At 51.2% G+C, this 26,948-nt stretch overlaps 10 protein-coding genes across 10 annotated transcripts; 3 read left to right on the forward strand and 7 right to left on the reverse strand.

The window, feature by feature from the left end:
• Nucleotides 1–12: 12 nt before the first annotated feature.
• Nucleotides 13–1,317, forward strand: J4E78_009157 (uncharacterized protein; the record flags this gene model as incomplete). Its single annotated transcript, XM_049369751.1, has 2 exons — nucleotides 13–19; nucleotides 86–1,317. 2 exons carry the CDS (start codon nucleotides 13–15, stop codon nucleotides 1,315–1,317), a joined length of 1,239 nt encoding a protein of 412 aa, XP_049218381.1.
• A 725-nt stretch (nucleotides 1,318–2,042) lies between these two features.
• ACRTS1 (Cytochrome P450 monooxygenase acrts1) lies at nucleotides 2,043–3,162 on the reverse strand (the record flags this gene model as incomplete). Its single annotated transcript, XM_049369752.1, has 3 exons — nucleotides 2,043–2,337; nucleotides 2,388–2,762; nucleotides 2,822–3,162. The coding sequence occupies 3 exons, from the start codon at nucleotides 3,160–3,162 to the stop codon at nucleotides 2,043–2,045; spliced, it is 1,011 nt and encodes a 336-aa protein (XP_049218382.1).
• A 770-nt stretch (nucleotides 3,163–3,932) lies between these two features.
• J4E78_009159 (uncharacterized protein) lies at nucleotides 3,933–7,945 on the reverse strand (the record flags this gene model as incomplete). Its single annotated transcript, XM_049369753.1, has 3 exons — nucleotides 3,933–5,291; nucleotides 5,350–5,702; nucleotides 5,764–7,945. 3 exons carry the CDS (start codon nucleotides 7,943–7,945, stop codon nucleotides 3,933–3,935), a joined length of 3,894 nt encoding a protein of 1,297 aa, XP_049218383.1.
• Nucleotides 7,946–8,589: 644 nt separating this feature from the next.
• J4E78_009160 (uncharacterized protein) lies at nucleotides 8,590–9,912 on the reverse strand (the record flags this gene model as incomplete). The annotated part of the gene is made up of 1 exon (XM_049369754.1): nucleotides 8,590–9,912. The coding sequence occupies one exon, from the start codon at nucleotides 9,910–9,912 to the stop codon at nucleotides 8,590–8,592; it is 1,323 nt and encodes a 440-aa protein (XP_049218384.1).
• Nucleotides 9,913–11,313: 1,401 nt separating this feature from the next.
• On the reverse strand, nucleotides 11,314–12,443 carry J4E78_009161 (uncharacterized protein; the record flags this gene model as incomplete). The annotated part of the gene is made up of 3 exons (XM_049369755.1): nucleotides 11,314–11,514; nucleotides 11,574–12,039; nucleotides 12,094–12,443. The coding sequence occupies 3 exons, from the start codon at nucleotides 12,441–12,443 to the stop codon at nucleotides 11,314–11,316; spliced, it is 1,017 nt and encodes a 338-aa protein (XP_049218385.1).
• Nucleotides 12,444–13,579: 1,136 nt separating this feature from the next.
• On the forward strand, nucleotides 13,580–14,491 carry J4E78_009162 (uncharacterized protein; the record flags this gene model as incomplete). Its single annotated transcript, XM_049369756.1, has 1 exon — nucleotides 13,580–14,491. The coding sequence occupies one exon, from the start codon at nucleotides 13,580–13,582 to the stop codon at nucleotides 14,489–14,491; it is 912 nt and encodes a 303-aa protein (XP_049218386.1).
• Nucleotides 14,492–14,649: 158 nt separating this feature from the next.
• Nucleotides 14,650–15,303, reverse strand: J4E78_009163 (uncharacterized protein; the record flags this gene model as incomplete). Its single annotated transcript, XM_049369757.1, has 1 exon — nucleotides 14,650–15,303. The coding sequence occupies one exon, from the start codon at nucleotides 15,301–15,303 to the stop codon at nucleotides 14,650–14,652; it is 654 nt and encodes a 217-aa protein (XP_049218387.1).
• Nucleotides 15,304–16,337: 1,034 nt separating this feature from the next.
• Nucleotides 16,338–16,766, reverse strand: J4E78_009164 (uncharacterized protein; the record flags this gene model as incomplete). Its single annotated transcript, XM_049369758.1, has 2 exons — nucleotides 16,338–16,615; nucleotides 16,679–16,766. The coding sequence occupies 2 exons, from the start codon at nucleotides 16,764–16,766 to the stop codon at nucleotides 16,338–16,340; spliced, it is 366 nt and encodes a 121-aa protein (XP_049218388.1).
• Nucleotides 16,767–18,831: 2,065 nt separating this feature from the next.
• Nucleotides 18,832–20,289, reverse strand: J4E78_009165 (uncharacterized protein; the record flags this gene model as incomplete). Its single annotated transcript, XM_049369759.1, has 3 exons — nucleotides 18,832–19,997; nucleotides 20,044–20,196; nucleotides 20,247–20,289. The coding sequence occupies 3 exons, from the start codon at nucleotides 20,287–20,289 to the stop codon at nucleotides 18,832–18,834; spliced, it is 1,362 nt and encodes a 453-aa protein (XP_049218389.1).
• A 2,382-nt stretch (nucleotides 20,290–22,671) lies between these two features.
• Nucleotides 22,672–24,419, forward strand: J4E78_009166 (uncharacterized protein; the record flags this gene model as incomplete). The annotated part of the gene is made up of 2 exons (XM_049369760.1): nucleotides 22,672–23,119; nucleotides 23,176–24,419. The coding sequence occupies 2 exons, from the start codon at nucleotides 22,672–22,674 to the stop codon at nucleotides 24,417–24,419; spliced, it is 1,692 nt and encodes a 563-aa protein (XP_049218390.1).
• Between the last annotated feature and the right edge of the window lie 2,529 nt (nucleotides 24,420–26,948).

Below are 26,948 nucleotides of genomic sequence, written 5' to 3' on the forward strand. Positions count from 1 at the left end.
CCTACTAGCATCATGGACAGTTTACTAGAACCAGAACACGAGCTACCCACCCCCTTAACGTACCTTCACACTCTCCTCACTGCAGCGGAGGACACACATGAAGCTCGAAGTAAAGTTGTCGCCGCATACGACACTATGTTGTTATATGCACTCGCTTACCCAAGGAAACGGGCCCTGGCTCTGAACCTATGGACGGCGAACCTAGGGGCGCTCGCTTCCACGCCCTCTGGAGATTTCGGACAAGCGTGGCAGGAGCTAATGGAGCGGCGTGAGGAGCTGATCGACTACATGGACAGAGAGCAGATGGGCAGAGAGCAAAACGCAGTGTTTATGGATGTACGCGTCGATGACTACACTCAGCTGTGGTTGAGGATGCTGCAATTAGGCTACGACGGGCAATACGCTGATTTCCTGACCCAGTTGATGGAGGAACAACCCCGTTACTTCGACCGGCCGAGCGATATTGACACCCTCATACAACAGCGATCGCATCCAGAGGACTTTCCAAATTTGGGCGATTTACTGTTGATCCCTGCACCGGCCACTGGACACAACAAGACGGCAGAGTCTGTCCTCAATCTCCTAGTCCACCATTTCGCATACATCTGCGACCTGTTCCAGAGAACGGATTACGCACCCAGTCCAGCGTTGGTGGAGACTTTTGCAGAGTATCGCGTCGATCAGCTGTCGCGTATGTTTGGCGATCCAGGGAATTACATGCCGTTGGATGCGCGCATCCACTGCGCTAATATAAATCATCGTACTATCCACGACTTTGTTGTTTTGCGAGCGAAGGAAATTCTCCAAAGTACAGAGACAGAGCTTCTCAATTGGCACATGTATAAGTGGCTTGTGCGATGTGTAGAAAGCGTCTTCAAGGATGTGCCTCGAACCACAAGACTTTTCGATGACCTCAGTCTTGGCGTGGGAAGCGTCGAACAGAGAAACTACATCCCGTTTCAGACCGCAAATTTACGTGTTCCTGATCGCATTATACAAGCATGGCAAGAGGAGGAGCCTGCTGATTTCGACCCTGCCTCATTCGAAGACGTAAAGTGGGAAGCGGCCGGTCCACGTATTCAAGTCAGGAGCGTGGCTAGCCCTGTCCAGCTTGGTCCTGAAGCCATCTGTCCAGTCGATCTGGAGCCTTTTGATGTCCGCAGCGCAGCAACGGTGGCTTGGGAGGTCGAGTGCGGCCATGCGTTCCATGCGCAGTGCTTAGAGGATCTGGTCAACGGTATCGAGAAGAACAGCAATCGCTGTCCGCTGTGTAGAGCGGAGATCTGTGATGCGAGAGAGCGGCGTCGGATTGAGTAGATCCTGCAGCCTACATCATTATACAAAGATGAGGTGGGCGAAGGAGAAGCCGGTTAGAATAGGTGGCAGGAACCCAAGCGATAGCGCTAGCCCCGCCCCAGACTTCATTACACAGCGGTCGCGCGTTGTGCTACAGAGTCATCAGCAGCATAGACTACATGGTAAATATGTCCATTAGGACGCGAAGAATGCGAATTTAGATGAACATCAGTTTATGTGGAAGGCAATGAAATTGTAGATAGCTGAACGCGGGATAAGAGATTCCCCGGGTAGACGCGGCATCGCCGAATCAAGACTAGTCTCAAGACCGCGCACGTGCGCACGCGTGACGCGTTGTGGAAACCTTCCATCAACACTCAAAACGGCCTACGCGTAATCCTACAAATCACATCACTCTGAAGCACAAACGTCGCATTATGCGTCTTCCAAGGCCCATCATGCGCCATCTCCACCGTAAAACTCCTCAGTATCTCCGGCACCACCTTATACATCTCCGCATTCGAAAGCTGAGTACAGCACCATCATCAGTGAACGCGACAAAACCTTGACCCCCATTTGAAGGGCACTTACATGCTTCCCAATGCAAGTTCTAGTACCCGCGCCAAACACCAGCATAGCTTTCTGCATGACTCTGTACTGTGCGTCGTCGACAAGCCATCGCTCAGGACGGAACTCACTTGCGTCTTCGCCAAAGACCGATTCGTCGAATTGCGTGACCATGGCATTCATACCGATTTTGAAGCCAGCAGGGATGTGATGGCTGAAGAGCTGCAGACCACCGTTCGGCACGTACCGCGGCATAGGCACGCGAAGGGCGGGAAAAGTCTTAGCGACTCTTGGATGACGGCCATGAGGTAGGGTAGCTTGGTGGCTTGGTTGTATTGTACAGGACTGGTGAGCGTGCTGTTGTGAAAGGCAGCGTCGATCTCCTGGGTTAGTCTTTCCATCTTTGGGGGATGTTTCATGAGGAAGTAGAAGATTGCGCGGAGAGCACCGGAGGTACTGTCTGAGCCGGCGATACTGGCATGTATTAGCAAAAAGGGTTCTTGGTAGACACATCTGGTGCTTACACAGCCGCCCACATCTCAACATGAATCTTCTCGATCGACAGACTGTCTCCCTTCTCCCTCATAATCCCTAATAACTGCGACAGAACATCCGTGCGATGCGTATCCGCTTCCGCCCTTTTCTCCTGCGCAACACCCGTTTCGCGAACAGCAGTCTGCCCGATACCATCTACAGCCATGATAGCTTTGAAGACTTTGGGGATCATGACGCCGATCTGGAGGAGGTACCCGCGGCACCACCGAGGCGCCATCGCGATGACGGAACTCATCGGCATGGCGGTATGTACGGCGGCGATGTAGTTTCCGTAGTCTGAACTCGTTTCCAGGAAGCCGAAGGGCTGGCCGAAGAATACGGCGCCTACGCTGTCGAAGGAGAACCTGTACGTGTAGATCAGTTATGTTGTTGCGAGGAGGACATGTGACCTGGCGCAACTCACATCTCCAGCCATAACCCAAAGTCAACATCTTCCTCACGGTCTGCGAATCCACCGAGCCTTTTCCCGAACAAAGTCATTAATTCGTCCACTGCCCGCTCGTTCTTCAATATGCTGCTTAGTGTGTACACAGAGCCGACGGTCCGTCGGTGAGCTGCATGATGTTTCTCATTGTCATCTGTGAATAAATCGGGGCTGGGCCCTAGGTTCACCGCTCTGTATGTGAGGTACCAATCGGTCTTTTCAAGCGGCTGCTGCGTGGGATATAGGGTAGGGATAGCACTTGGGTCGCTGATGTGAACTTCGTCCGGTGCTGTGCGCACGATCGGGCCGTATTCTAGCATGTCAGATGGTATTAGCATGGTTTTTCAAGTGCCCAGAACTTGATGTTTTTCCGACAGAAGTGTCTCTTTGCAAAGCATCCATCCACTCGTAACGATGGGAACACTGACTGTAACATGTCAGCTCTCAACCGTCGATCGTGAACAGGACGCTTGAACATTTTATGCACTGCGCGCATATGCATCTCCAAATCCCCCTGATACATGCGATACATAAGCCATGTGCGCGATATCGCAGGCCAGATAGGACCTGGTACTTTCGCAAGCGGGTGAAGCGTTCGCGCATATGTGAACCAGGCTATGCAGTAAAGTATGGGGATGTAAACGAAGACGACGAGCAGGGAGTTCCAAAGGTTGAGATTTTGGAATAGCGCCATGATTGGGGACGATGGTCTTGGTGGGAAGAATGCAGAATGCAATGAGCTTATAGACTCGTCGGTTCAGTGTCAGCATCATGAGGGGTAGTTACACAGCTGTCCGTTCGCGTAATCGTTCTCAGGCCTGCAAGTTGATGTGCAACCTCCAGGGCTGTGATAAGCGACTAGTGCGCTAATGCAGTCAACCTTGAACGCGGACGCTCATTGACGAACAAGTGGTCAGAGCTTTGGAGATGTTGCTCAGATTAGCCCTAAACGCTTACTTTATAGTACTTGACCGGCGATCGACACTGGAAAAGGAAAAGATGTTGCGAGGTCTCTCAGTTGTTCGGATGCTGAGCTTGCACTCTTGAAATGGTATTGATTCGTGCAAGTCGTGATCCAGTGACTTTTCCATCATCCAAAGCTCGCATACCCCTCAGTCAAGGTCGCATTGCCATTTGGTCCCTCCGGATCCATACCAGCGACAATCCCCCTCATACGTACGAGCAACTCCGCAACCCTGAAAGGCTTGCCAACAACATCATCCATTCCTGCAGCCATAGCTTGTTCGATCTGCTGTTGGCGCACATTGGCCGTGACCCCGATAATTGGCACTCGCTCTTTCAACAAGCCTTGTTGCTCAAGCTTGCGTATTTCGGCAACGGCCGTGAGTCCGTTCATGATGGGCATCTCCCAGTCCATGAGGATGAGGCTGAGTTCGATGGGCAGTTCGCCATTATGGAGAGCCTCTCGCGCAGTTGCGTCGCGAATAGGCTCATCGTGTTTCCACAAACTGGTCTTTGGTAGGAAGTCAAGGGCTTCTTGACCGTGATTGGCGACGCTCACGACACATCCTAGATTGCGCAATTGTTTGGCGAGAACGCGCTGGTTGATGAGATTGTCTTCCACCACGAGAACATGCAACGTATCTGGTATACCTTTCGTGCGCTTCAGTTCTTGCAGGTCTGGGCCCTCTGGTAGTCCTAGCGCTTCCGGCCGGACGTGAGAGTGTTCGGTCTGCGAAGATTTTGATTGCACTGACGGACGGCGTGCTTTTGGACTGGCAGAGTCTGATCTTTGACCTTGCTCGCCTGTGGATATACGCACGGGAGGAGACGGACGCGTTAAGCTCACGAGCGGTATCGGGCGTCTGTGCTTGATCTCTTCTGGGAAAACATGCGGAAGACTGCCTTTCCGGGCTACAATAGGTCTCGCCCGTCGTGATTTGATGTAGAAGGCAAACGTGCTGCCTCTTCCAGACTCACTCGCGACGCCGATTGATCCGCCTTGTAATTCGGTGAGACGTCTAGATATGAATAGCCCAAGGCCAGAGCCACCGTAGTGTATGTGCGTCCGAGGTGAGGCTTGTGAAAAGCGGGTGAAGAGATTGCATTTTTCTTCGTCGGAGAGTCCACGGCCCGTATCAGTGACGGCAAATTGAATGTAGAATAGCTCTTGAGCTTTCTTCCAATCCTCTTCCAAGTGGGGGTCTTGTCCTACAAGCCTCTCCTCGTTATACTGTATTCCATGTAGCGTTGAGACGGGTTCAGCGCTACTGGCGGCCAGAGTCACTGTTACACGCTTGGTGGATTCCAAGCGGGTGAACTTGATGGCATTGGTGAGAAGGTTGATGAGAATCTGCAACACCCTTGTTGGATCCAGAGATGCCCAGTCGATCTCCATGTTGCGATAGGACTGATCCACGTTCAACACGAGGTTGATTCCCGCTGCTCTTGCTTCTGCGTCGAACATCTTCACTGCATGCATAACCACCTATTAGGTTATGAAGTTAGTCTGTGTAACATACGTGTCATCAGATTAGAGGTCTTACACTCTCGGGTTGCGCAATGACCGGTGTCATGTCCAAGAGACCCGAATCGAGTTTAGAGATGGTGAGAATATCGTCGACTATGTGCTTCATGTGCGATGCGCAAACTCCTATCGTTTGGGCAGCGTCAAGGGTAGACTCGATGAAAGCCGTCCACTCGTTCGGTGTGGTGTTTTGGCGCTCTTGGTAATCTTCTTGGGGATAGGAAGACGTGATAGAATCTGCGCATTGCATGATGGCGCTGAGGGGGTTTCGCATCTCATGACTCGTCGTGTCCAGAAAGTGTTCTAGGTGTTGCTTGCCTTGCAGTGCGCTGTCCATGCGTATCTTTTGAATACCTTCAGCCCACTTTTGCTCTGGAATGGGCGCGCGAGGTCAGTGCATGTATCATAGGTCATCGTACTTAAGGTTGCTTACTGGATATATCTGTGACATTCCCGACGACCTCAACAAGGTCGCCGTTCGGACCCAACTCGGGGAAGGCTGAACACAAAATCCACTTGTAGTGCTGGGTATCCTCGGTCTGCGGCTCATCTGACTGTGACGGCGGCGTCCAGGGCATCCGCGTACGCAGCTCAAAGATAACTGATTCGTGATTCATGATTAGTTTTGCGAACATGGATTGGCAGTAAGGGATGTCCTCTTCGAACGCGATCTTAAACCATGCCACGGTGGCGTTGTCTTCAGAGGATGCGACTTCAAACATATCATGCCATCGTTGATTACGGTAGGTATAAGCTCCTGCCGGATCAATAATAAAGATGCCTACGTCGGATCGTTCCGCGAAGCGTTGAAACTTGCTTTCTTTGAGTTGTATTTCAGCCATCAGATGTTCTTGGATCTGAGCAGCCTGGATGATGGCGTTTTCTCTTTGTTGGACTTCGTCTTCGAAAAGAACGATGGAAGCAAGAGACGTAGCCAATAACCGCACCATGACATGCAGGTATTGCTGGTACTCTTCGTCGAAGGGGCGGCGCGGATTTATGCCGATTATGAGAAAACCTTCTACCTGGTTTCCAGTGGTGGGTATTATTGGACAGATGACTAGGGTGCGACAAGGGTCACCATAGCCTTTCCAGTCGATGCCTTGCAAGGCCCTTGTTGGATCGGGAAGGTCCTCGACGTGAACCACGGTCGCTTTCCCGGACTTGGCGGCACGACTTAGGAACGGCTGGAGGATGTAAGAGTCTTCGTTGATATTAATGGTCGCGGGGGCGATGGAATGGTCAGTGGAAACGCCAATGGTACCCTTGAGAACGCAGCCTTCCAACGGAGGAATGCTACCGGGTGATGACACTGAAGGTATTTGAGCGCTAACATGCCGCTCGGCAGCATATAACAAAGCAAATGGCACATCTTTATCGTTCAAGCTCAGTGAGCGCAATGTAGTCTCCCAAAATGACGGAAAATCTCTGGCATTCGCACTCTGGGTTCCCATTGCGACCAGACTAGAGACGCGGCGCTCGAGGATGCGGTGGTTGGAAACTTCGTAGAAGGACTGGTAGTAGGCTGCCACTTGGCCGTCGGTGTTCAGTATCGGGACGAATTGGAAAGACCAGTGTGTCTCTTCAAGGATCTTGTCTCTCTCAATGAAGAGGAGCATGTCAGGTTCGGCTATCGATTCCCCTGTTGATTTGATGTAGTCTACCAGAGGTTGAAACGAGACCCAGTGATCAGGCGCCTTGACGCGGACACTTTCGCCCATGCAAGGATGGAGGCTGCCAAGGAGTTGGACATAGGGCTCGTTGTACAACATGATGACATCGTCGCCCCAGAACATGACGGCTGGCACGTTGTTACTGAGTACTGTGTTCGCTACGCAACGCAGGTCACTAGGCCATGAAGTCATTGGACCCAGGGGTGTATTTGCCCAATCTACACTGCGGAAGTACTCGATGTGCGGGCTGGTTGAGGTGAGTACATCGGAAGTACAGTCGAAGGACGTGTGTGGTACTGCGCTTCCGTCTGCAGAAGAGCTGGTGCCGGGCTCAGGGTTTTGTGGTATCTGAGCAAGCGACAGCTGGGGCTTGATGGGTAGTGCATCCGCGCGATGCTTGCTCCCAGGCCAAGGCGTTTTCCGCTCGCGTCGGAGGGTGCGGTGGCTCTTTCCTCCTGGGGCGGCGTCGACCCACAGCAGTCGCGTTGGCACTCCGCTGACAATCTTGTAGCGCCCCACACTTGTCGCATTCCATACGTGCCCTTCGAACGTGTACGCATTGCCGTGTTGTTGCAGGTCCTCCTCAATGCCTTGCCCACGAATCCAATTCCGGAAGGCAAGTTGTGGTCCCGAGCTCTGCGCGAACAAGCTAGTCGACTCGTCGCCTGTGATCTTGGTCATAAGCCCGCCAACGGTGTGAAGCGCCGTGTTCGCATACACGAGTTCTATGGTGTGGGCTTCATCGTGGCCTAGGGACGAGCGTGTTTCGACGGCGAAGGTAGGGCGGTCGTCGCGGTCGAGGGCTTCGAGAAGCGTGAAGTCTGCCAGCTCTCGCTCTGCTGGCTTCAGCTTGGGCCGTGATGTATCGAATGGCGGTGGTGAGCCATAGCCGGTCGTCCCGTAGTAGTTGCGATGCGCGAGTAGTTGCCCGTTCGAGGCCATTTCATCCGGCGCAAAGACGAGTAGCGGAAGTCGACAAAACACACGACCGCCGCATTGAACAGACGCTGGAGCAGTGCTTTGCGCAAAAGAGGATTACTTTTGCCTTCCGTTGCTATCTGGTGAGCTAGTGCAGCTATTGGTCTGGCCGCTGCGTCTCTAGCTACCTAGGTATGATGACTGAAGCGTCTCGGTCCGCTAGCTGGCGGCTGCACGCCCTCGCCGAGATCTTCAACATGGCGTCATTGTGATTTAGAGTTGTTGACGAGCTTCTTCATCTTGAGCACTCGTTGGGTGTGTGCTCGCCGAGAGTTTGACGGTCGTGTTACTATCAGTTCACGTCGCTCCAGATTTCGGCGTTGCTGCCCTGCGGCGATCATGCCCTTGCTGCCGTGTCATTGCGCTAACCCGCAAAATTACAATAGCACTCAGTCACATGACGCCAAGCCGACCCCGCCGTGCCATCCGTTTACTCAACACTTCGCCTGCATGGGCCTTCACTTGACGAAGTCGCATCATCACTTTTATTACTGAACACATTGATACTCTAGCTTGTGATAGCGTATGATGCACAAAATACTTGTCAACACCAGCGTCTACATCTAACGTCCTACTCAAGCGGTTTCACAATCTCCACCCTCTGTCAGCTATGAAGCTTCATCTCGAACCTCGTTGTCCAGCACTGCGGTATAGTCGCGGGCCTTACATATACCTCTCCGACATGCCGGACATCTGATCTCAGGAACTCCGGGATACACCCCGTTCACCAATTCATCCAAGCATCCACGATGTAGTAGATGCGCACAAGCCTTTAGTTGCACGCACACGTTGTCAACGTCCGCGTAATCTTCAAGGCATATTGGGCAGCGGTCGGTTGCTTCTGGCGTGCTCACCACATCACACAGCCCGTCGGGATCAATGCGCGGTCCGGTCGGCTCTAATGGAACGTCCGCACCAGGGCCATCGTCGAGATAGCGATTCACGTGGGCTTCGAGCTGTTCGGTAACCACGTCGCCCATACCTGCAGGGCGTGTCCAGGAATGTCTACAATCGCTTCTAGTCCCCTCTGGCGCACCTACCATGTGCAGCTTCAGCAGATTTGCACGTATGGTGCCGTCTGGATCTGCTTTCAAATGATCGACCTCGGCCAAGGCCCAATGGAGGAAGTAAATGTACGCGGATGCATGCAAGAGCTCCGGTGGAACAGCATGGTAGAGGGCATGTAGAGGGCACATTCCGACGTACTCGATGTTACCCCTGGTATTGAGTGTCGCCAAGGCCTCACGCACAGGCTTGGGGATGTCTGAAAAGGGATTCCGCAGCACTAACTTCGAAGACCGATTTAGCACGTCATAACCTTCTTGCAGCACGCTCGCGGTCTCTTCGTCGGGATATCGATCACTAAGACCCAGTCGATGATCGACGAGGTGAACGTCGATGGTGTTCAGTAAGAGCCAGAGAAAGTGCTTGATGACATGCTCGATGTTTTCCGCGGCGTACCCATCTTGGATGCGTATCTCGTCCTCGAGAAACCATGTCAGACCGGGCCACATAACGGTGTCTTCTTCTTCCACTGCCTCCTTCTGCAATTCAAACGTGGAGCTACGATGGACTGGTGATAGCTCGTCTTTGGGCCACCAAGTCGTCCACTCGTAGTACTTCCACAGCTCAGGCCCCAACGTCCCGTCGACGTCCGCCTCGGGATGCGTCGCACAGCTTATAATAAACCAGAGGCGGTCGTTCCGGTCCTTCTTCTTATCCTCATGACCATCTTCCGCATTGACCAATTCGCGCACGCACAAATCGAAGAAGTCTTCAATCGGAACTTGAAGTAGTTGGCGTCTTATTCCGCTAGGAGCAGTGCCGAAGTGTACATCATTGAAAAAAAAATCTTTTAGGTCGGTGTGGGCTTGAGGGTGAATCTCCCCGGTGTCGGTGAGATGAATATGCGAAGCGTCCTGTGCGACCATAGCTATAGGTCGCAGGATATGCGTGTGAACGCCTATGAAGTCTTTGACATGCGGTTTGAGCAGGGCTGTTAGCCATGGCAAAGGGACGGGCTGCATGCCGCCGCGTGTGATCGGGGTTGGGGTAGGCGTCGTCATTATCGATCGTGTCAGCGTCGAGTGGTGGCTGGGTGGAGTTTAGGTAGACTGCGTGGTAGGTGTGAGTTTAGTACCAAGGCCTTTGGGAGAAATGGGATGTAGTGGTACAATTAAGCAAGAGCATTGTGTGAAGTATGAGGTGAATTTTGATGGTTATACAGTGAGCAGACAGTGATTTCACAGTTTTCAGGGCTTTCATGAGTGCACCTGTCGCTGGTAATGAATCGGCAAGATACACTCATGAGGTTGCAACCGTTACCAAGTAATGATGAATCCATCTTGTTACTCTGAATCACACTACCAGACTTCTTGCATACCGTTTCGCAACTCCAGTGTCGCCGGATATCAACGATTTTAAAAGCTGAGCCAACCGCTACTAATATAACCATCCCACTGCGTCATTTTGCCTGCCGTGATGCCATAGGTTAGATCCCCGCCAAAAGAATATGACTTTAAGTGATGCTGCAGTAGATGAGAATACCGATCGGACTCTCGTGTCGGAACATAGACGTAAAGGTGGTTCGTATGTTATGTCTGTTATTGTGATGAGTAGAACGGGTGGTTTGCGCAACATTAGCTACTTCACCAAAGGGAAGTGATCAGTCCAATTCCACAAGTATACCCTACTTCACCCACCCTTCATCTGATTCAGCGTCTCTTACTACCTATCGCAAAGCCAAGTTGCTTGGTAGCAAAATCGAAAAGCAAAAAATCTGAAAATTCCCCAAATCCTCAAACCTCAATTTCTACCTTGACAACGACCAAGAAAACAGCAAAAAAGAAGTGTTGTGACCTAACCAGGGGTCGCTTTTTTAGGCGTCAGCGGTGCTATTTCGAACGTGTGACTCTTGTGAGTCGTGTGGAGTGAATACTTACAACCTGGAATCTCTTGATATCGAACTGAATCGTAGTCAAGCGCCTTGCCATTGGGCCATTAGGCCAGTTGTACTGATTGATGGGGGTGTGAGAACAAGCATAATACTAGTACTTGGTGGTAAACACCGCTGCTGTCGGTCAATATTTGCGATAATTGTCTGCTTGCTGGGGTGGGTGGTCGCAGTGTAGCGTGAAAGAGTTTGCGCTTGTGGTGGGGTTTCGGAAGGCTTCGGCGGGTGGGGCACGGCAAACCTGCGAAAAGACGCGTTTGAAGGGAACACGAAGGTGACGCGACACAGAACAAACATATGCATGATCGTTGTATTTACATTCGATATATCGCATCTAGTCTATCGCTTTTTACCCATGAGGCTGCTCACGGATGCACGACTAAGCCCTCGCTGCGGGCTGTGTGAGGGTGCTTCCACCGTCAGGATACAAGACCTGCTCGTTGAAGAAGACGCCACCTGGACCAGCCAGCAGGAGTACAGTCGCAGCCATATCAGTGTCGGCGCCAGGACGACCAGCAGGGTTGCTCATTCCTGACTCGATGCGGCTTTTGTTGTCCTCGTCGGAAGTGCCAGTGGTCATCTACATCGTGTTAGCTCGACCTTCACCGACAAAACATTTCGAAATTGGGAATTACATACCTCACTTGGGAATACTCCAGGCGCGATGGTGTTGACGCGGACCTTGGTGCCCGCAAACGTCGTAGCCAACATGCGGCTCAGATGTGTAGCAGCCGCCTTGCTTGACGCGTAAGAGAACTGGCCGCTGCTGCTTCCCTTCATGTATCCTGAGATACTGCTGACGTTGATGACTTGCGAGCTGTATCCGGGAGTGACCTTGCCGCCCTTAGCCAATAGAGGCAGGAAGTACATTGACATCCAGAAGATGCTTCCGACGTTGGTCTTCATGGTGTCCGCCCAGTTCTCGGGCTGCGACTTGAGGAAGTGGTCGGAGATGGCTTGTGCGTCTTCCATGTTTGGCTGGCCGTTTGCGGAGAACTTGGTGTTGTCGTCGCGGGCGATGCCGGCGTTGTTGACGAGAATTTGGATGCCCTTGGGCTCTTTTTGGCACATCTCTTCGTAGAGACGCTTTACGTCGTCCTTCTCGCTGGGCAGTGTTAGTGTTGATACTCATGATGGTATCAAAGAAGAGTTTGCTTACCTGACATCTGCCTGGATGGGAATGATCTTGCCTGGACCACCGCCGCTGTACAGCTCCTCCGTCTTCTTCAATACCTCGTCACGTCTTGATGTGATGTATACTTTCGCGCCGTTTGCGACTAGCGCTTGTGTGATCATCAAACCGATACCAGTTCCTCCACCAGTAACAAGAGCGGTGACATGAGAGACATCAAAGAGCTTAGAGCCCTTGAGCTCATCGGTGTTTGCCTTGCCGTCACTCATATTTCTGACGATTTGGTATGTAGTTCTTGGGAGAAATTGATTTGTTCGTACTGTTGATGTGATAGATTTGGTAGCTGTGGGAAGGTTTCTTGAGAAGAGTCGAAGCATGTTGAGATATGTTTATAGTGGTTGCGACCTTTATGTGGTTTAAAGGTGGAGGAACGATGTCACAGTTGAATGCGAACATGATGACGTTGAGACGACGCATGAGGACTTGTAGAGGGGGTCCAATGCATTAGGCACTGGCGCGACGCGTCGATGCATGCTATGAGCGCTTGCATTCATCGAATTCTGCTTTCCCCATAGTAGACGCGCGCGCCACCAACAAGTAGCATGCCTTAGCATCGATTGATGCTGGTGAAGACGGCAATCACGGCTAGAAGCGAGTTGAAGACCGATGCCGCTAGACATGCAACAGTTAGACACTGGCCTAGATGCGCAAAGATGTATCGTATATGCCTTTATTGTAGTGTCGTCCTGTCTACATAAGCATAGTGCTACAGCGCTGTCTCAGTCGCATCGCCAGTGATCACGAACGCTTCGGTTCGTCGCTTGGGATGGGTCCGCGGACGCAGTCATGCGAGTTCTTTGGCGTATGGCCATGTTTGAGCAGCTAACAACGAGCATATGCCAAGGCGATACTGGTATGGTGAGTACCTAGGTACTTTGAAGAACTGAAGTCGCGGAAGGTGATGGTGTTGAGCTGCGTTCCGCTACAGGTGTGCACGAGATATGACGCAATCGTACCTCCGGATCATCTCCGCAGCATCTCCGGGCAGTTGCCCATCCCTTAACGGACGCTGGCTTAGAAACCACGCAATCGTTACAAACCACCACACCAACGACTGACACAGCATACGCGCACTGTCAAATAACTACCTCTAGCACGCAATTCGCGTACTTTGTCAGCACGAACACAGTCATTGGACGATGGGCATTAGTAACGCAGGCTTGGCCTCGGGAATAGAGCTATGGCATCATCGCCACAGAGATGCCGAATGAGGGGAAGCCCCGGCGGATGAAGGGCGACTTGACGTCGCAATGGTAGGAAGCATTTCTAATCGCATAGACGTATATAATAGCATCGAAGCTGTCCTTGATCACATCCCATATCCAAACAACTTACCACACAGCCACTGATCCAGCAACTACCACCACCACCACCCTCGATCTAGTCTTCGCAAACCTTCGATCATACAATACCCATTACGACTGCGAACAAATCTAGCATACCAGTCACCAAGATGACGACCGCCGCCTCTTTTCCTACACCCGCACACCAACTCTCCAACCCTACGCCTACCTCCAACGACACAACATCTGCCGACGTCAACTACCAAGGCCTACCCATCCCTCGCGGCCCCGTGACAGCATCGCTATCCTTCTATAAAGCCCCTGAAGATGGCTCACCACCACACAACTACGTCGAGCCACTCCCAGGCGTACCACAACGGAATTGGGGCGACGACTGGACCAAAGTCCAACTCAACGATCTACGAGGACAGGAGCAGAACTTCACACTAGACAACAACGCCTTCGATACATACCAAAACATCAAGAGCGGGCTGGACAGAGATGGTTTCGCAGACGACGACGCGGTAAAACGCGTATACTACCCAGAAGTCGAGCAACTGCTCATGAAGAACGTACAAGGCGCGCAACGAGTTCTCCTCTTCGACCACACGATTCGCCGACCGACTGGTAACCGCAACCCCGTTCAACGCGTACACATCGATCAAACGCCTTTCTCCGCCGCCGAACGAGTCAAGTTCCACCTCCCCGACGAAGCCGAACAACTGCTGCAAGGACGATACCGCATTATAAACGTATGGCGTCCGCTCAATGGGCCTGTTATGGGCAGTCCGCTTGCGGTCGCCGACAGCCAGACTGTGCGCGACGGTGATTTGATACCTATCGAGCATCGCTACCCCGATCGCAACGGACAAACTGCGGCTGTGGCGTACAACCCGGGGCAGAAGTGGTACTATTGGTCTGGCATGACGAATGAGGATCGCCTGTTGCTCAAGTGCTTTGACAGCGATGAGAATGTAGGCCAGTGGGGGCGTGTACCGCATACGGCTTTTGTGGATCCAAGGACACCGGAGGGCGCGGTTGGCAGGGAAAGTATCGAGGTTAGGGCGTTGGTCTTTGGTTGAAGCGATCACATGCTATCGGTCTCCAATATCGCTATCACTTCTAGGTACATTCCATAGGTGGCTAATTACCTCTAGTCGATAATTAATATTCGTACACTTTGAAAACATCGCAGCCCCCTTTCATCCGTCCAAAGAAGATACTGCACATCGCCTTGCTTTCAGACTGTATCACTAGCCACTTTAACACGTACTTGCTTACGGCGTCTAGCCTCATACTTTCTCACTTCCAATCTCTCCGAAATCTTATCCAACACCTCCTTGCCAAACTTGCAGTCAAAGGCTCTTTCGGTCAGGCGCATCTTTTCTTTCGATCGAAGTGTCGGCTTCAGGATGCCAACTGTGGACACTTCGTCACCCTCGGTCGTTTCGAATCGCAGGTGGACATTTTTCTTGCCGTTGCGCTCTCTTCGGGAGCACTTCTCCACTAGCAATGTCAATATCAGTGCAATATCAGTGGTCGTGGTTCCGAACCCCATGTTTCGGGTATCGAGTGGCAGCTTACTGATGGCTTTTACGCTGTCTTGAAGCTCCTTCATATCTTCCTTGGTGATACCCGCCAAGTGGTTGGCTTTGGGGGTCTCTGGTTTTGCGACAGGGTGAAGATCCACCGGGTCGTGGGCTTTGGTACATAGTATATACCGTTGCATGTAATAAAACCATGATTTCAGAAGAGACTCGTGGGCTTCGGGAGTGTCTGGATTTGCAAAATGGTGAAGATCTAGGAGCTTGAACTCATAACGAATACAATCCTCTGTTTCGTAGGGCGAGTCTTTTTCCTGTGAGAAGCCCAGGATGTCGGAAAAGTATTTCATCGTTTTGGTGCTTCGTTCGAACGTAGTTTGCGGAGTATACTTGGTGTAGTGCAGCGTTAGAGTACATCGTTCTCCAAAGCAAAAGGCTTTCTACGTGAGCAGTGAGTCTGATCGGAGTCATCTGGACCTACGGTCGGACTCATACATGACGCTCGTTGCTGGGTTCGGTCTTTACGTTCGTCTCTTATGGCTCAAGTTCATATGCGATTGTCAGCGGGCCTCCGTCATCATCAATGGAATGAATGCGCAGACTAATTGGGGTTTTCGGCCGTGTAAAAAACTGTTATCAGTTTGCATCTCTCGAAAGAAGCATCGCAACTACTCGCCAGCTATGAGCCTTGAAAGCCAGTCACCGTCTTGGCGGTAAAGTCATGCGCGAACTAACTCATGACCCATCTAATAATTCACCAAGCATTTCGAGTAGAGAAGTGCGATTGGCCGAGAGATCATTGCAGTTGTGCATTGTGCACCGTTGTCAGCTCCAAAGATGATTGATCATCTGGTACGATCCGTGACGCATTTGGAGAGCGCGGCTAGCTCCTTGAGGTATTGGCATTCTTCACATGTCACCCTGTGTACTCCCACTTTGATTTTGACACTCCTTCCAACACGCAAGAAAAATAATTTTATGCTTACAGCACCTTATTCTCGCTAGGCGTCAAGAATCTGGCCTAAGGTGAGCATCATTCTAGAGTTCTTATGCCCCGATTATGTAAAGTTGGCACAGTACTGTCCCAGAAGATAGTAGCTTCTGTAATGTGTAATCGTATTGTATTGTTTTTGACAATCGGGGCTGTCACTCATCTTATTATGACATCTCAGTACAACAGTGGCGTAAATTCTGGGGATGAGATGTAGCGCCATAATAAATTGGGAGAGAATGTTCATGGTAAACGAGTGTAGTATTTATACAAACTGCGAGCGTGACCAGCCACGCCCCAGCGTCTGTCCCGTCCATTATTTCCTCCATAATTCTATGAACATAACCGCACTCTCAAGAAGCCCGAAGCCCAATTCATAATGTCGATGCTGACTTATAAGGCCATGACATGACTGGCGTTCTCAACATCAATGTCCCCCTGTATTTCAGCGAGCTTGATTATGACCTGATCCATAGTGTCTTTCAGTGCTGGCACCGCTTCTTCCGGTGTGGCTTTCCAAGGCCCTCTAGGTCCTCCATCAATCGTAAGGTTCGGCGTATGCAACTGCGCGCGATATTGGACAGCGCCAGTGACAGGGTTCTTGAACCTCATCATCCTGATCTCTCCCTCGATTTTATGTTTCAGTTCGCCTTTCTTACTGTCCCAGATTCCTGTAAGTAAATACCTAGTTAGCTTCATCCCGAGGTCAATTTGACCATCATTTTTGGGCTTACTTTGGAGTGAATCAGCCTTGCTCAGAGTTTCTGTGGACCAGTGTTGCCTTTTGTAGAGAAGCTCTCCGTCTTCACGTATGCCAGCCATTTCGAGTGGTCTGGTTCGAATTTGGAATCGCTTTCGTTGGATGGGTATGTGTGCGAGCGCGTGCAAGTAGAATGTGGATTGTGATTACGATGATTGTATGGTACCGTAGACAATGCTATTGTCTGGCTCTTTATACTCTCCAATTATGAGTCCTTTCTGTTATCTTGACTCTACGTTATTGCGTGGTACTGCGCATTGACTGTTGTTGTCGTTCAGCTGCGGACTCATAGCATAGTGACGAGCACCCCAACGATCAAAACACAATGATCAGGTCACAATTTGACTCCTTCAGGACATTCACACGACTCATAGTGTTGAAGGCGTCGACATGTGACAAGTTCGCTCGGATTCTGAGCATCACGGATGTGCACGACATCGCACCGCGCTCCTCATGTCTCTTCCAACAGGTCTAATCCCATGCGCATCAAGCTTAAACATAGTGACGCCGTTATTGCACGAACAGCTCCGAGACCCATCAATCACAAATGTGGTACCTGTGTTACCGCGACTATTGTATACCATCTTCGGCGAGATCTTCCGCAAGTTCATGACCCTTACACCGATAATGGCCACCGCCGTAAGTACCGAGCAATGACATCGAGCGTAGACATATCTGTTCGTACAAGTTGCAGGGGTTCCCTAACCATATATTGGTGTCTGTTCAGCAGACATTATATAATCCGTCATTGATTCCATTTCTCATTCAGTGGTACAAGATATTGAAAGACATGATCTAAACCTTCCTGACTTCTATACGTCTGACAGGTCCGTCGAATAATCGGCATCGGACCAGTGTAACTCATCGCCAGTATCATTCAATCGCTTGGCTTTCCTTTCCTTCTTCATTGCCTTTCTATCTTCTTTCGCAATTCTTTCCTCCTCTTCTAGTCTGCGGCGGTGGATGAAGTTCCCATCGTCCAACCTTTCCTTGAGGCTCCCGACCGCTCTCGATGGCTTTGAACAAGGGTGACCCTCCAACTCAGTTTCCTTCCCTTCGATATTTCGATAGCCGAGGACACATATCGATTTGCTTTCGCCCATGTGCAGCTCCGGTTTGATTTTAACGAATATCGTTGCTACGTCGATATTCTCAAATTTGATAGTGGAACCTAACGTGTACATTAGTCAAACAATCCATCACTCAAACGCCGGGAAATCGTCGTACTCAACGGGTATCGCAACCCCCCGATCTTTTCGAGAGTTTCCAAATGCGTGTATGCAATGCTCAAGCTTAGGGCTTCATCGTTTGAGGCGAGACCGTCGTTCATTCCCACAGCGTGGGTTTGTGAACAGATTCCAGATGTACTTTGATGTTCGAGAAGCGGCGTGCCCGCAGGCTGTTGAGAGAGGTCCGCCAGAGCAGATTGTTCTTTCTCATTGTGAGAGGCTGTGGAGGCTGGAGTTGCTGGCTCCTCAGACTTCCCCTTCGATCGAAAAGACAAGTGATCTTTGAAGAGCATCTTTCAGTGTATGCTATAGGTAGGTATGAAGGTAGTGAAAGGTGTCTGGTGTATGCATCTGTCCAACTATGTCAATTTGTATTAGCAGTGACTCCGACTGAAGTCATTGCTTCAGTTCGAATACACACAGACCAACGGGTAAGGTGTTCTGAAGTCACTCGCACTCCCGCTTCCAGTCATATAATAGTGACTGGTCTTCGAAGCTAGACACGTGCCGCATTGTCGACGTTGGTGTTCCACCAGAGTACAGCTCCAGAGGTCATCACTCCTGCCCTATGCGCGATCGCCTCTACTCAGTCAACTGTGTAGCTCTCTTCCAGACGAACCAGCGTAAGACTATGCCGATCACAATCTACCGGAGGAAAGATTATGTACGCAATGAGAATGGCATATGATAAGTAGTTATAAAGACCGCGGTGCAGCAGCAGCTGGACAAGGAAAGTCAATCCCAGGATGTGTTGAAACGTTCCGGCTAGATGATCCGATACCGACTGTTGAAGTCATGCATAATCTATTGAAGCGTCGCCCTTCAGTAGTCGTCACCTCGAGAGACGATCTCCTTGCAGTTGGGCCTCAGCAATACTGTCTGTAAAGTATAGAGTCAGTCATGACCCAAAAAGCTTCTTCGATGTTGTACTCACATGCTCAAACTGCGCGATGAATGAACCGGGAACATCCACCAGCGGCGCATATGCTTGAACAATACCACTGTTCACCAGCGTTCGCATACCGAGGTGATATTTCTCCACACCCGGCAAACGTTCAAGCTGACGGCGAGCAAAGACTAGAGTCCCGAAGTTTTCATCGATGGTCTTCAACAGCGATCTCGCAGATGAATGATGGAGGCCGGCAGCGCTGACGTGTTCATTGCGTCCGTAGCCGTAGACACCAACATCGTCATGAAGATATGCTTTGCCGGTGCTACCAAACGTCTCGATAGCGAAGATGTCGCCTTCTTCCATACGCTGGGAAGTCTTCGTCTTGACGAAAGGAACTTGTTTGTCGCCATGGATGCGGTAACGTAGAATGTTATGGCCGGTGATATTGCGCACCGCCTTCACGGGTATAGTCTTCCCTTTGAGTTCCACTTCGTAACTTTCCATCACCTCTTGGATCATCTCGCAGATGTGATCAATCCTTGCGTCAATACCTGCTTCTTTCAAGCCTGTATTGGTAGCCGCCTTGACAGAAGCCAGTAGGTTGTCATAGATCGGATTGGCAGCCACAGTGAAAGCGCTATCCACGATCCTGCCGTTGACATGCACGCCAAAATCGATCTTGAGAACATCATCTTGTTGAAGGAAGACTTCCTTCGCACCGGCATTCGGAGTCCAATGTGCGCCGATGTTGTTCAAGCACAAGCCCGTTGGAAAGGCGAGGCCAGCCTTGAGACCATCCCCGGTCTCAAGACCCTGGTGGCCAACAAGCGTACGAACACTGTCGTCAATTTCTTCGGCGATGTGGGTGAGAGACGCGCCGGGCTTCGCGATAGTCTGGATGTACTGGCGCACTTGACGGTGGACTTCAGCAGCCTTGCGATAGTCCTCCAAGAAGTCTTCATCCATGTTATCCACAGCGGCCAGATGACGAAGCTCTCCAGCCGTGGTACGCTGAAGGTTCTCATCCTTGATGGCATAATCGACAGTCTGACCTTGCGGGTATTTTCGGCTCTCGTACATATCGGCTAGCGGCACCCTTGGAGGCGCTGTCTGCTGTGTTGGTGAGACTTTCTTGCTCTTCTTCTTGTTGCGCTTTCTTTTCTTCTTCGCGCCTTCCCATTGTCAGCTCCAGATCGAAGTCACGTGATCTCAGCTCACCATCGTTGTTCTTCACGTCAGCTCCAAGCTTCGCGATATCATCGTCGTCGTCTCCTTCTTCATCCTGCCCTTCGAGTACGCCTGGAAGCAGTCCGCTAGCGGCTGCTGGCCTGGGAGGGTTGATGATAGCGATTGCAGCGTCCGCCGACGACCCTGTCAGCTGTCAGCATATGTCTTCTCAGAATCGCTTCGATCGCGCTCACCGTCTGGGCCTTGGCGATGATCTTCTGGAGACTTTGACCCCATGACTGCTTCGAAACAATTGTCATCAAGCTTCTGGGCTACTGTTGGAGTTGGTGTTGGAGTTGGTGTTGGAGTTGGTGGTCAATGAAGCGGCGCGGAGCTACCTAGGTGACACGGCGGGGCCTGGGCGGCGGGGCGCGCAACGACGGTGTGCCTTGTCCACTACCTAGGTACCCCGTCCTGCCACCAACACGACGTCGCACAAGATCAACATCAATTCCTCGCCTCAGTCAAAACCACGAACGAGACCGGAACTCAGCCTCGGACTGCCGAAATTGTGAATTCCAGACTTTGACACTGTAAGAGGCGCATCGAGCCCGGACGAGCCCCTGTCATTGTAAAGTGGTACTTTGCACCCCAGCAGGGTATGAGTTCCGTAACAAGCACACATTCACGCAAGAGTATGGGGCGGTTGCCGTTGTCATTTTTGACATAGACATGTCAAATGCTTCGCAAACGCGATGAGCGGATGGAGACCACCCGCGCGTCCTATGTGACCTTGAGAATACCAACTGGCACTGCAGTGCCATCTCAGGCTGTTTTTAACCCTTGGTAGATGCGCAATAGCCCCATTCGATCATCCCTTCTGATGGCACAGACTTTCAAGACTGAATACCCGATCCTACTTGAAGATCACCTGGGCAATGATACCCCGGTGGTGGACCTCGAAGTTGTCGAACCCCCAACAACAGCTTGTTCAATGCTTCGGGAATTGTATCGCCTACTGCTGCTTCACTAAGTGGCTGCCCACCAGCTGAAGATACAACACGCGCTTGATATCTCTGGGTTCCCCTAAAGCGGTGCACGTATTCCCGTTCGACGAGCACCTTGAAGGCATTGAGGGAGTTCCTCGGCGAATTTTGGTCCCAGGCATCTACGTTGCGATACAGGCTTTAGTCGGTAGAGTTCAGGTAACGGCAGTAACGGGCGTAATTACCGATGATGTCTTGCTTCGTGCGCTCATGCTCAGGACCCAAAGCATCGATGGATTTCCATTTGTGGAAACTTGTCTCGGTTCTTCCACTCCCAGCAAAGATAGTGCAGATGCACTGCCACATTGGAAATGAGTACGAGTTGGTGTAAGTGGTAAGAGATGCAAATTCCCAGCAAGGCCTTCTAAAGAACGAGCGGAGATAGGTATATTCGCAGCCATACACTTTATACCCAGTGTGAGTCACAGTCGAAGACGAAGTATGTCATCACCAGGGTCATTCCGATGCTTTCATGAACAGTCGCAAAAGCACAGTCAAGAAACTGGTCACGGAGTTACTAGTGATTAGGTGGTCTCTACATCCCCGGCGACCTCACACAGCTATGGCACTTGTTACACCAACGGGCATGGCCAAAGTCTGGGGAACGATCGTTACGTGCACCTCGACGAAGCGGAAGTTGCGCCGTGCATGCAAACACGGCCCAGCACCGAAGGTGTACTCTGGGGAATGGATGTTGCGAGACTTACAGCGGCAGAGTAGCTGTAGAAGGCGGAAACACACTAGATATGCGTTATAACTTGGACAACTCGTTAGTGAAAGCAGAGTTGCTTTCGAGATGGCAATAAGAGAGACTGGGCATCGAGGCATGAAGATCTGTGAGCATAAAGGTGACATCGTTCATACTCCTGGAGGCTGTCGCGGCAGTTTTATTCAATGTTGATACCGTAAGCAGCGTATACTTTCAAGACGTCTGGTTTTGAGAAGAACGTGAGAGGAACGGACTCCCAACGAGAAATTGCCGAGGATGACTGTTCAGGTGTCGCCAAGACGTCGCACTTGTCGTACGAGAACGCCACCAAAACGAATTCTGACTTGTGCAACCACCCCTCTGCATCGCGCAGCCATCACCAACGAGCCGTATTGCTGGCTTTCTCGACCTGGTTCCCGTTCAGAACCGCTGCAGCGTTAATACAGCAAAATCGTTCGTGTTTGGCGCTTCATCATGCTCAGTAAGAGTCGGAGTCACCTTTTCAATAAAGGCAAGGGCAGTGCAAGGTCTTTAATCCTTCAGGCGCCCTGTTAACCCCTGCAGAAAATGAGTCTGCAACGAGCCGCATGGACCCAAAGATAGACGGCTCAATGTCGCTAAACGTCTAGATCTTCCGCGGGATTGGCTGACTCGCTTGGCAAGAACAGCATGATTGGTTGAAAGAGACGGAGCTTGGAAGAGGCGCAAGGCTGCATCAATCGCTTAAGGGGAAACGAGATGTGCCTGCATGCTTTGCACGACCGGTGAGCTAGCCATGTAGTTGTCTGGGTCGGCGGCGCGGTGCTTGATGGTGCTTAAGATGAGGGTGTGGCCCTGACGGCTGGAGACAACCCTACAACTTTACTAATATCTAATTTTCGCGTTTCGCGACCCACGATCGTTACTTTCTCAGCGGATAGCGATATGGCTGCCCGATTCGCCCTCGTAGCGATCGCTAATGCCGCCATTGCCAGCGCGCAGTTCTTGGATGATGACTACACTACCACTCGTTATACTTCAGCATACTGGACCTACACCTACGCTCAAGCGGAGGTTGCGACACAAAGCCTGTACACATATTATGACGACACCGTCGCTACCGAGACTTACACTGAGTACCGCACTATCAAGGATGGAGTCACTCCTACGATCGCCCCGTACTCGACGTCCACAGCCCTCGGCTACTACGACGATCTTGAGGTCGTATACGCGTATTACACAACTAGTGCGGTGGCCGAATCTGATCTTGTGCCTGAGTATGATTACTACGCGACTTCCCCTTCGGCGACGGCGACGACCACCGAGACAGTCAGGGATATCGAATTCAGCATGCCAGTAACGATGACGGCACCTGCCTCATGCCCCACACCATGTAAGTACTACGTTCTCTCTTCGAATCTCTTCGACACTGACTTTGACTGCCTGTAGTTACCATAACAACATCCGCCTCTGTATACGTCCCAACTCAGGTCACTGCGCAACTTTCGCCAGCTTCGATTGAAACATCCTCTGCCACTGCCTACTCCGGCACCCTTTACCTTTGGGAGACATGGTACCTTTCCGAGAGCGCGGCGCCTTTCACGTCAACGTCGGACTACTACTACTCTGTCTATATGGCGGATTGTAGTACACCTCCGGGATCGTACAACACTCACACCTCGTCGTCTGGCGGCTCAAATCGCGGCAGCTCAGACAACGACGACAGTGACAGCGACAGCTCATACGACAGTTGCTACTACTATTACTGTAGATCTCGTGTGATTACATGGATCATCATCATTGCATGCATAATCCCCGGGCTCTTCCTACTTGGATTCCTCGAGTCTTGGTTCTGGTTCCGTCGCCTCATGCTTGGTAAGAGTGCCATGCGTTTTGGTACGGTCTGCTGGATTCTCATGTCGCTCTGGGTACTCTGCTTTACTCGCATGCAAGATCGCCGAAGCAACGAAGACCAGAAGATGTTGGCTGAGAGGTGGAAGAACATGGGTAGCGGAGCGGCTTTCAAGGCTTGGTGGAAGTGGGGATTCCGTCATCGATACCCCGAAGAGTTATTGGGTCAGTTCAGCAAGACTACCGTCGGCTTCGTACCGCCGGGTCAGCCACTGTACCCAAACATGGCACAAACACCCGGTGCTTCCCAGCCTATGGTTCCTGGTCAAGTTTACTACTACGGCCCTCCGCCTCCCGGCTGGGTTATGCCACCGAACGGAGGTTTCGTCCCACCTCAAGGTTACACATACCCACCTCATCAGCAAGCTGGCTACTATGGCGATATGACTAAAGCTGGACCGGTCGTCTCTCAATCTCCCGTTTCAGCAGTAAGCTACCCACAACCGCAGCAGCAAATGGGCAATGTCTCTCCTATGGCACCTCAGGTCCCTCAGGCTGCGCATACTGCTCCTCAGAACGGCTCCCATACTCCTACGCCATATGGCGCCCCGCCGAATGTGGGTACAATGCCAGCACAAGCACCGCCTCGAAGCCCCTCACCCGAGGGACCATCGCCTCCACTTCCACCTCGACCTGTGGCTGAGGCAGCGCCGCAGATTCCACCTGTGAACGTGAGCGATGCGATAACTACAGACGATGCAGCAAAACAGGAGCCCACCGCACCGGCTACTGCTTCCCCTCCACCGAAGAACGATCCCAACGACCGAAGCTTGTATGAGTAGGCTCATTAGTCAACTCGATGTAATGAGAATACATCAGTCAACACAGTAGACCACATTGGTCATGAAGAAGAGATAGTCACAGTTTAGCATAGTTCTCCTTGAGCGTTTCGCGTACAGATACCCTAGCTCGGAGTCATTTCTCTACGTCATCAACGCGATCAATATAACCTACATTATGGTACCGCTGTTGCCAACACATCCCCACCTTCCTGCGCCCTCGTGCACTTTCGGCTTCCTCTCTCAGGTCCTTTGACAGATGCATGTGGAAGGCTGCACATCGTCAGGTATTATCGCAGGTTTTTACGCTTTATGGAAGCTGCATATGCATATCAGACAGTTCGCAGAAGATTTGACTACGTAAGAAGAAGCACTGCGGGTTTACTTCGGCGTCGGAAAGTAGTGACCCATCACTGCACATGAGTCTTTATACTTACCCACACTCGGAGCCCTTTTCCAATACAACAGCCTCGCCATAGTAAATCGTGAGTAAACTGCGGTACAAACTCATCCTCGTGTCATGGCCTTGGAGTCAGTGTTCACTGTGCGTCACAGGATGCATAAAAGCGCGTACCGACTCCCTACCTTCACGTCCATAAACCCAAGCTACGATGGTGAAGACAAACAAAAAGCCAAGGCCAAGTCGATTCAAGGAATTATTTCCAGAGCCGGAGCCGGAGCCCAAGTCGAAGCCTGACCGAGAGATTCAATTCGATGATTTGAACCTGCAAGAGTGGGAGACGGATGTTGCGCGGGACCTTGAGAGAAAGATTATAGGTCAGTATTACGCAAAAGCGATTCTACAGTGCTGAATGCGATACATCAGAGTGGGAGAAATCGGATTGCCCGAAAAGCCTCCATCAGGATGTCGAATGCAGAATTCTGTATTTCCAATGGGAAGAGGACGACAGAAAGCCTCGGAAGGTATACCGAGCTAGGTTCAAAAGAAACTCGACTATTCCTGGTTCAATCTACACGAGTGACTGGGAAGAGGACCCACTTGAGGCGCTCAGCGATCTTCTCGAAAAGGTCAAGTCAGGACATGAGTCGAATCCTCCAAACCCGCCAGACATATCGAGCAGTCGAAATGGTATCGGCACCTATGAGACTGCAAAGCCCCAGGCAGGATACTGCGAAGAAACGCTTCCCGAGATCAAGCGTTCTAAGAGAGACAAGAGGCTTGAATACCTCATCACAGGTCAGCAAATTGGAATCTAACGCTCGCAGACATTACATCGACTAACACCGGATAGAGCGAGAGAAGAAGGTCCACCCTCCTGTCCATAAGAAGGGCCACAAGAATGACCGCAAGGACGCGTGGGTGCTCTGGAAGCAGACTTTGCGCGAGGACGGGCAAAGAGTGCTTGCCGCAACTCTCCAGAGATGGGACAGCTGGGACGAGAAAATCGAAGATTTTGAGACCATAGCGACGAGTAATCGGAATGTGAAGCCGAGAGAGATGCTTTTGGATCTCTACATGCAGCATAGTAGAAATTGGCCCACCACAAGTGTATGGCAGCAGCGTCGGGAGCGGTTCCTTTTGTCGAGGTGGGGTTTGGCTTGTTTGTGTATGTTTACCGGGTAGATCAAACTTATATGAATGCGCTTCAACGCAGGAACAAGATTCTGAATCACACTATGTATAGCGTGTAGAGCGTAGTTTCAAAGGACGCAAGCAGTGACAGAACGGGATACATTCATGGCTTCTCTGACTTCTGTACATATAAAGCAGAACAAGAGTTACTTGCGCAGCGCATCAGCAAAATATCCCTAAAGTCTCGTTTATCCTCGGCGATGGCGTTTAGACAAAACACCCAGTTTAGAATCCACACTGTCTTCCAGCTGCTTCGTCGCATTCAGCTTCCGGTCGCCCAACATGTCTGTCAAGGCCAGCAAAGTGCTATCTCCTTCCGCCCAAAGCACTGCCTCCTTCTCACTAATGCCGAGATAGACCGTAAATACTTTGATACTACCATCCTTGTTCGAGGCTTGCTTGAACCACATGTCTTTGCTGAGATCATTGCCCCTGTATTCGGGTATAAGTTGATGCACTCGTTCTGTACTCGTGTGAGTCTAAAGAGCGCCAACTGACGTTTTGATTCACGAACGTTTTATCTCCTCGACAGCCTTGGACTCATCGACTCCTAAGGCGGGAACTGATCCCGTGCCGTGTTCTCCGAGTGATATCGCCGGCGAATTCATGGTGTTGCTTGTTCCGTCGGCGTTTATGTCTGCTCGTTTGCCGAACTGATGGTGTTGAAAGCCGTGTTTAGATGCTGGCTTTTATATGAAACGACAGTACAAATGGTGCGGTGGACATTAACATGTACGCTGACAGCGAGTGTAGACTTTTGTATGAGGTATGAGTCTTCCAATTTCAAGGGCCGTGTATAAAAGTCAGTGCTATAAGTTCATGTAAGACTCAAAACAGTTCGTCACCCATAGAGCTGAGTTTGCAAGAGTACCGAAGCACTCTGAACAATGCGGTACTCAGTCATAGCCTATTAGTCACCGGCTTCCATCCCAAGAGCT

This window comes from Alternaria triticimaculans, assembly GCF_023758025.1.
Source record: "Alternaria triticimaculans strain BMP 0046 chromosome Unknown scaffold_19, whole genome shotgun sequence".
Classification (NCBI taxonomy): domain Eukaryota; kingdom Fungi; phylum Ascomycota; class Dothideomycetes; order Pleosporales; family Pleosporaceae; genus Alternaria; species Alternaria triticimaculans.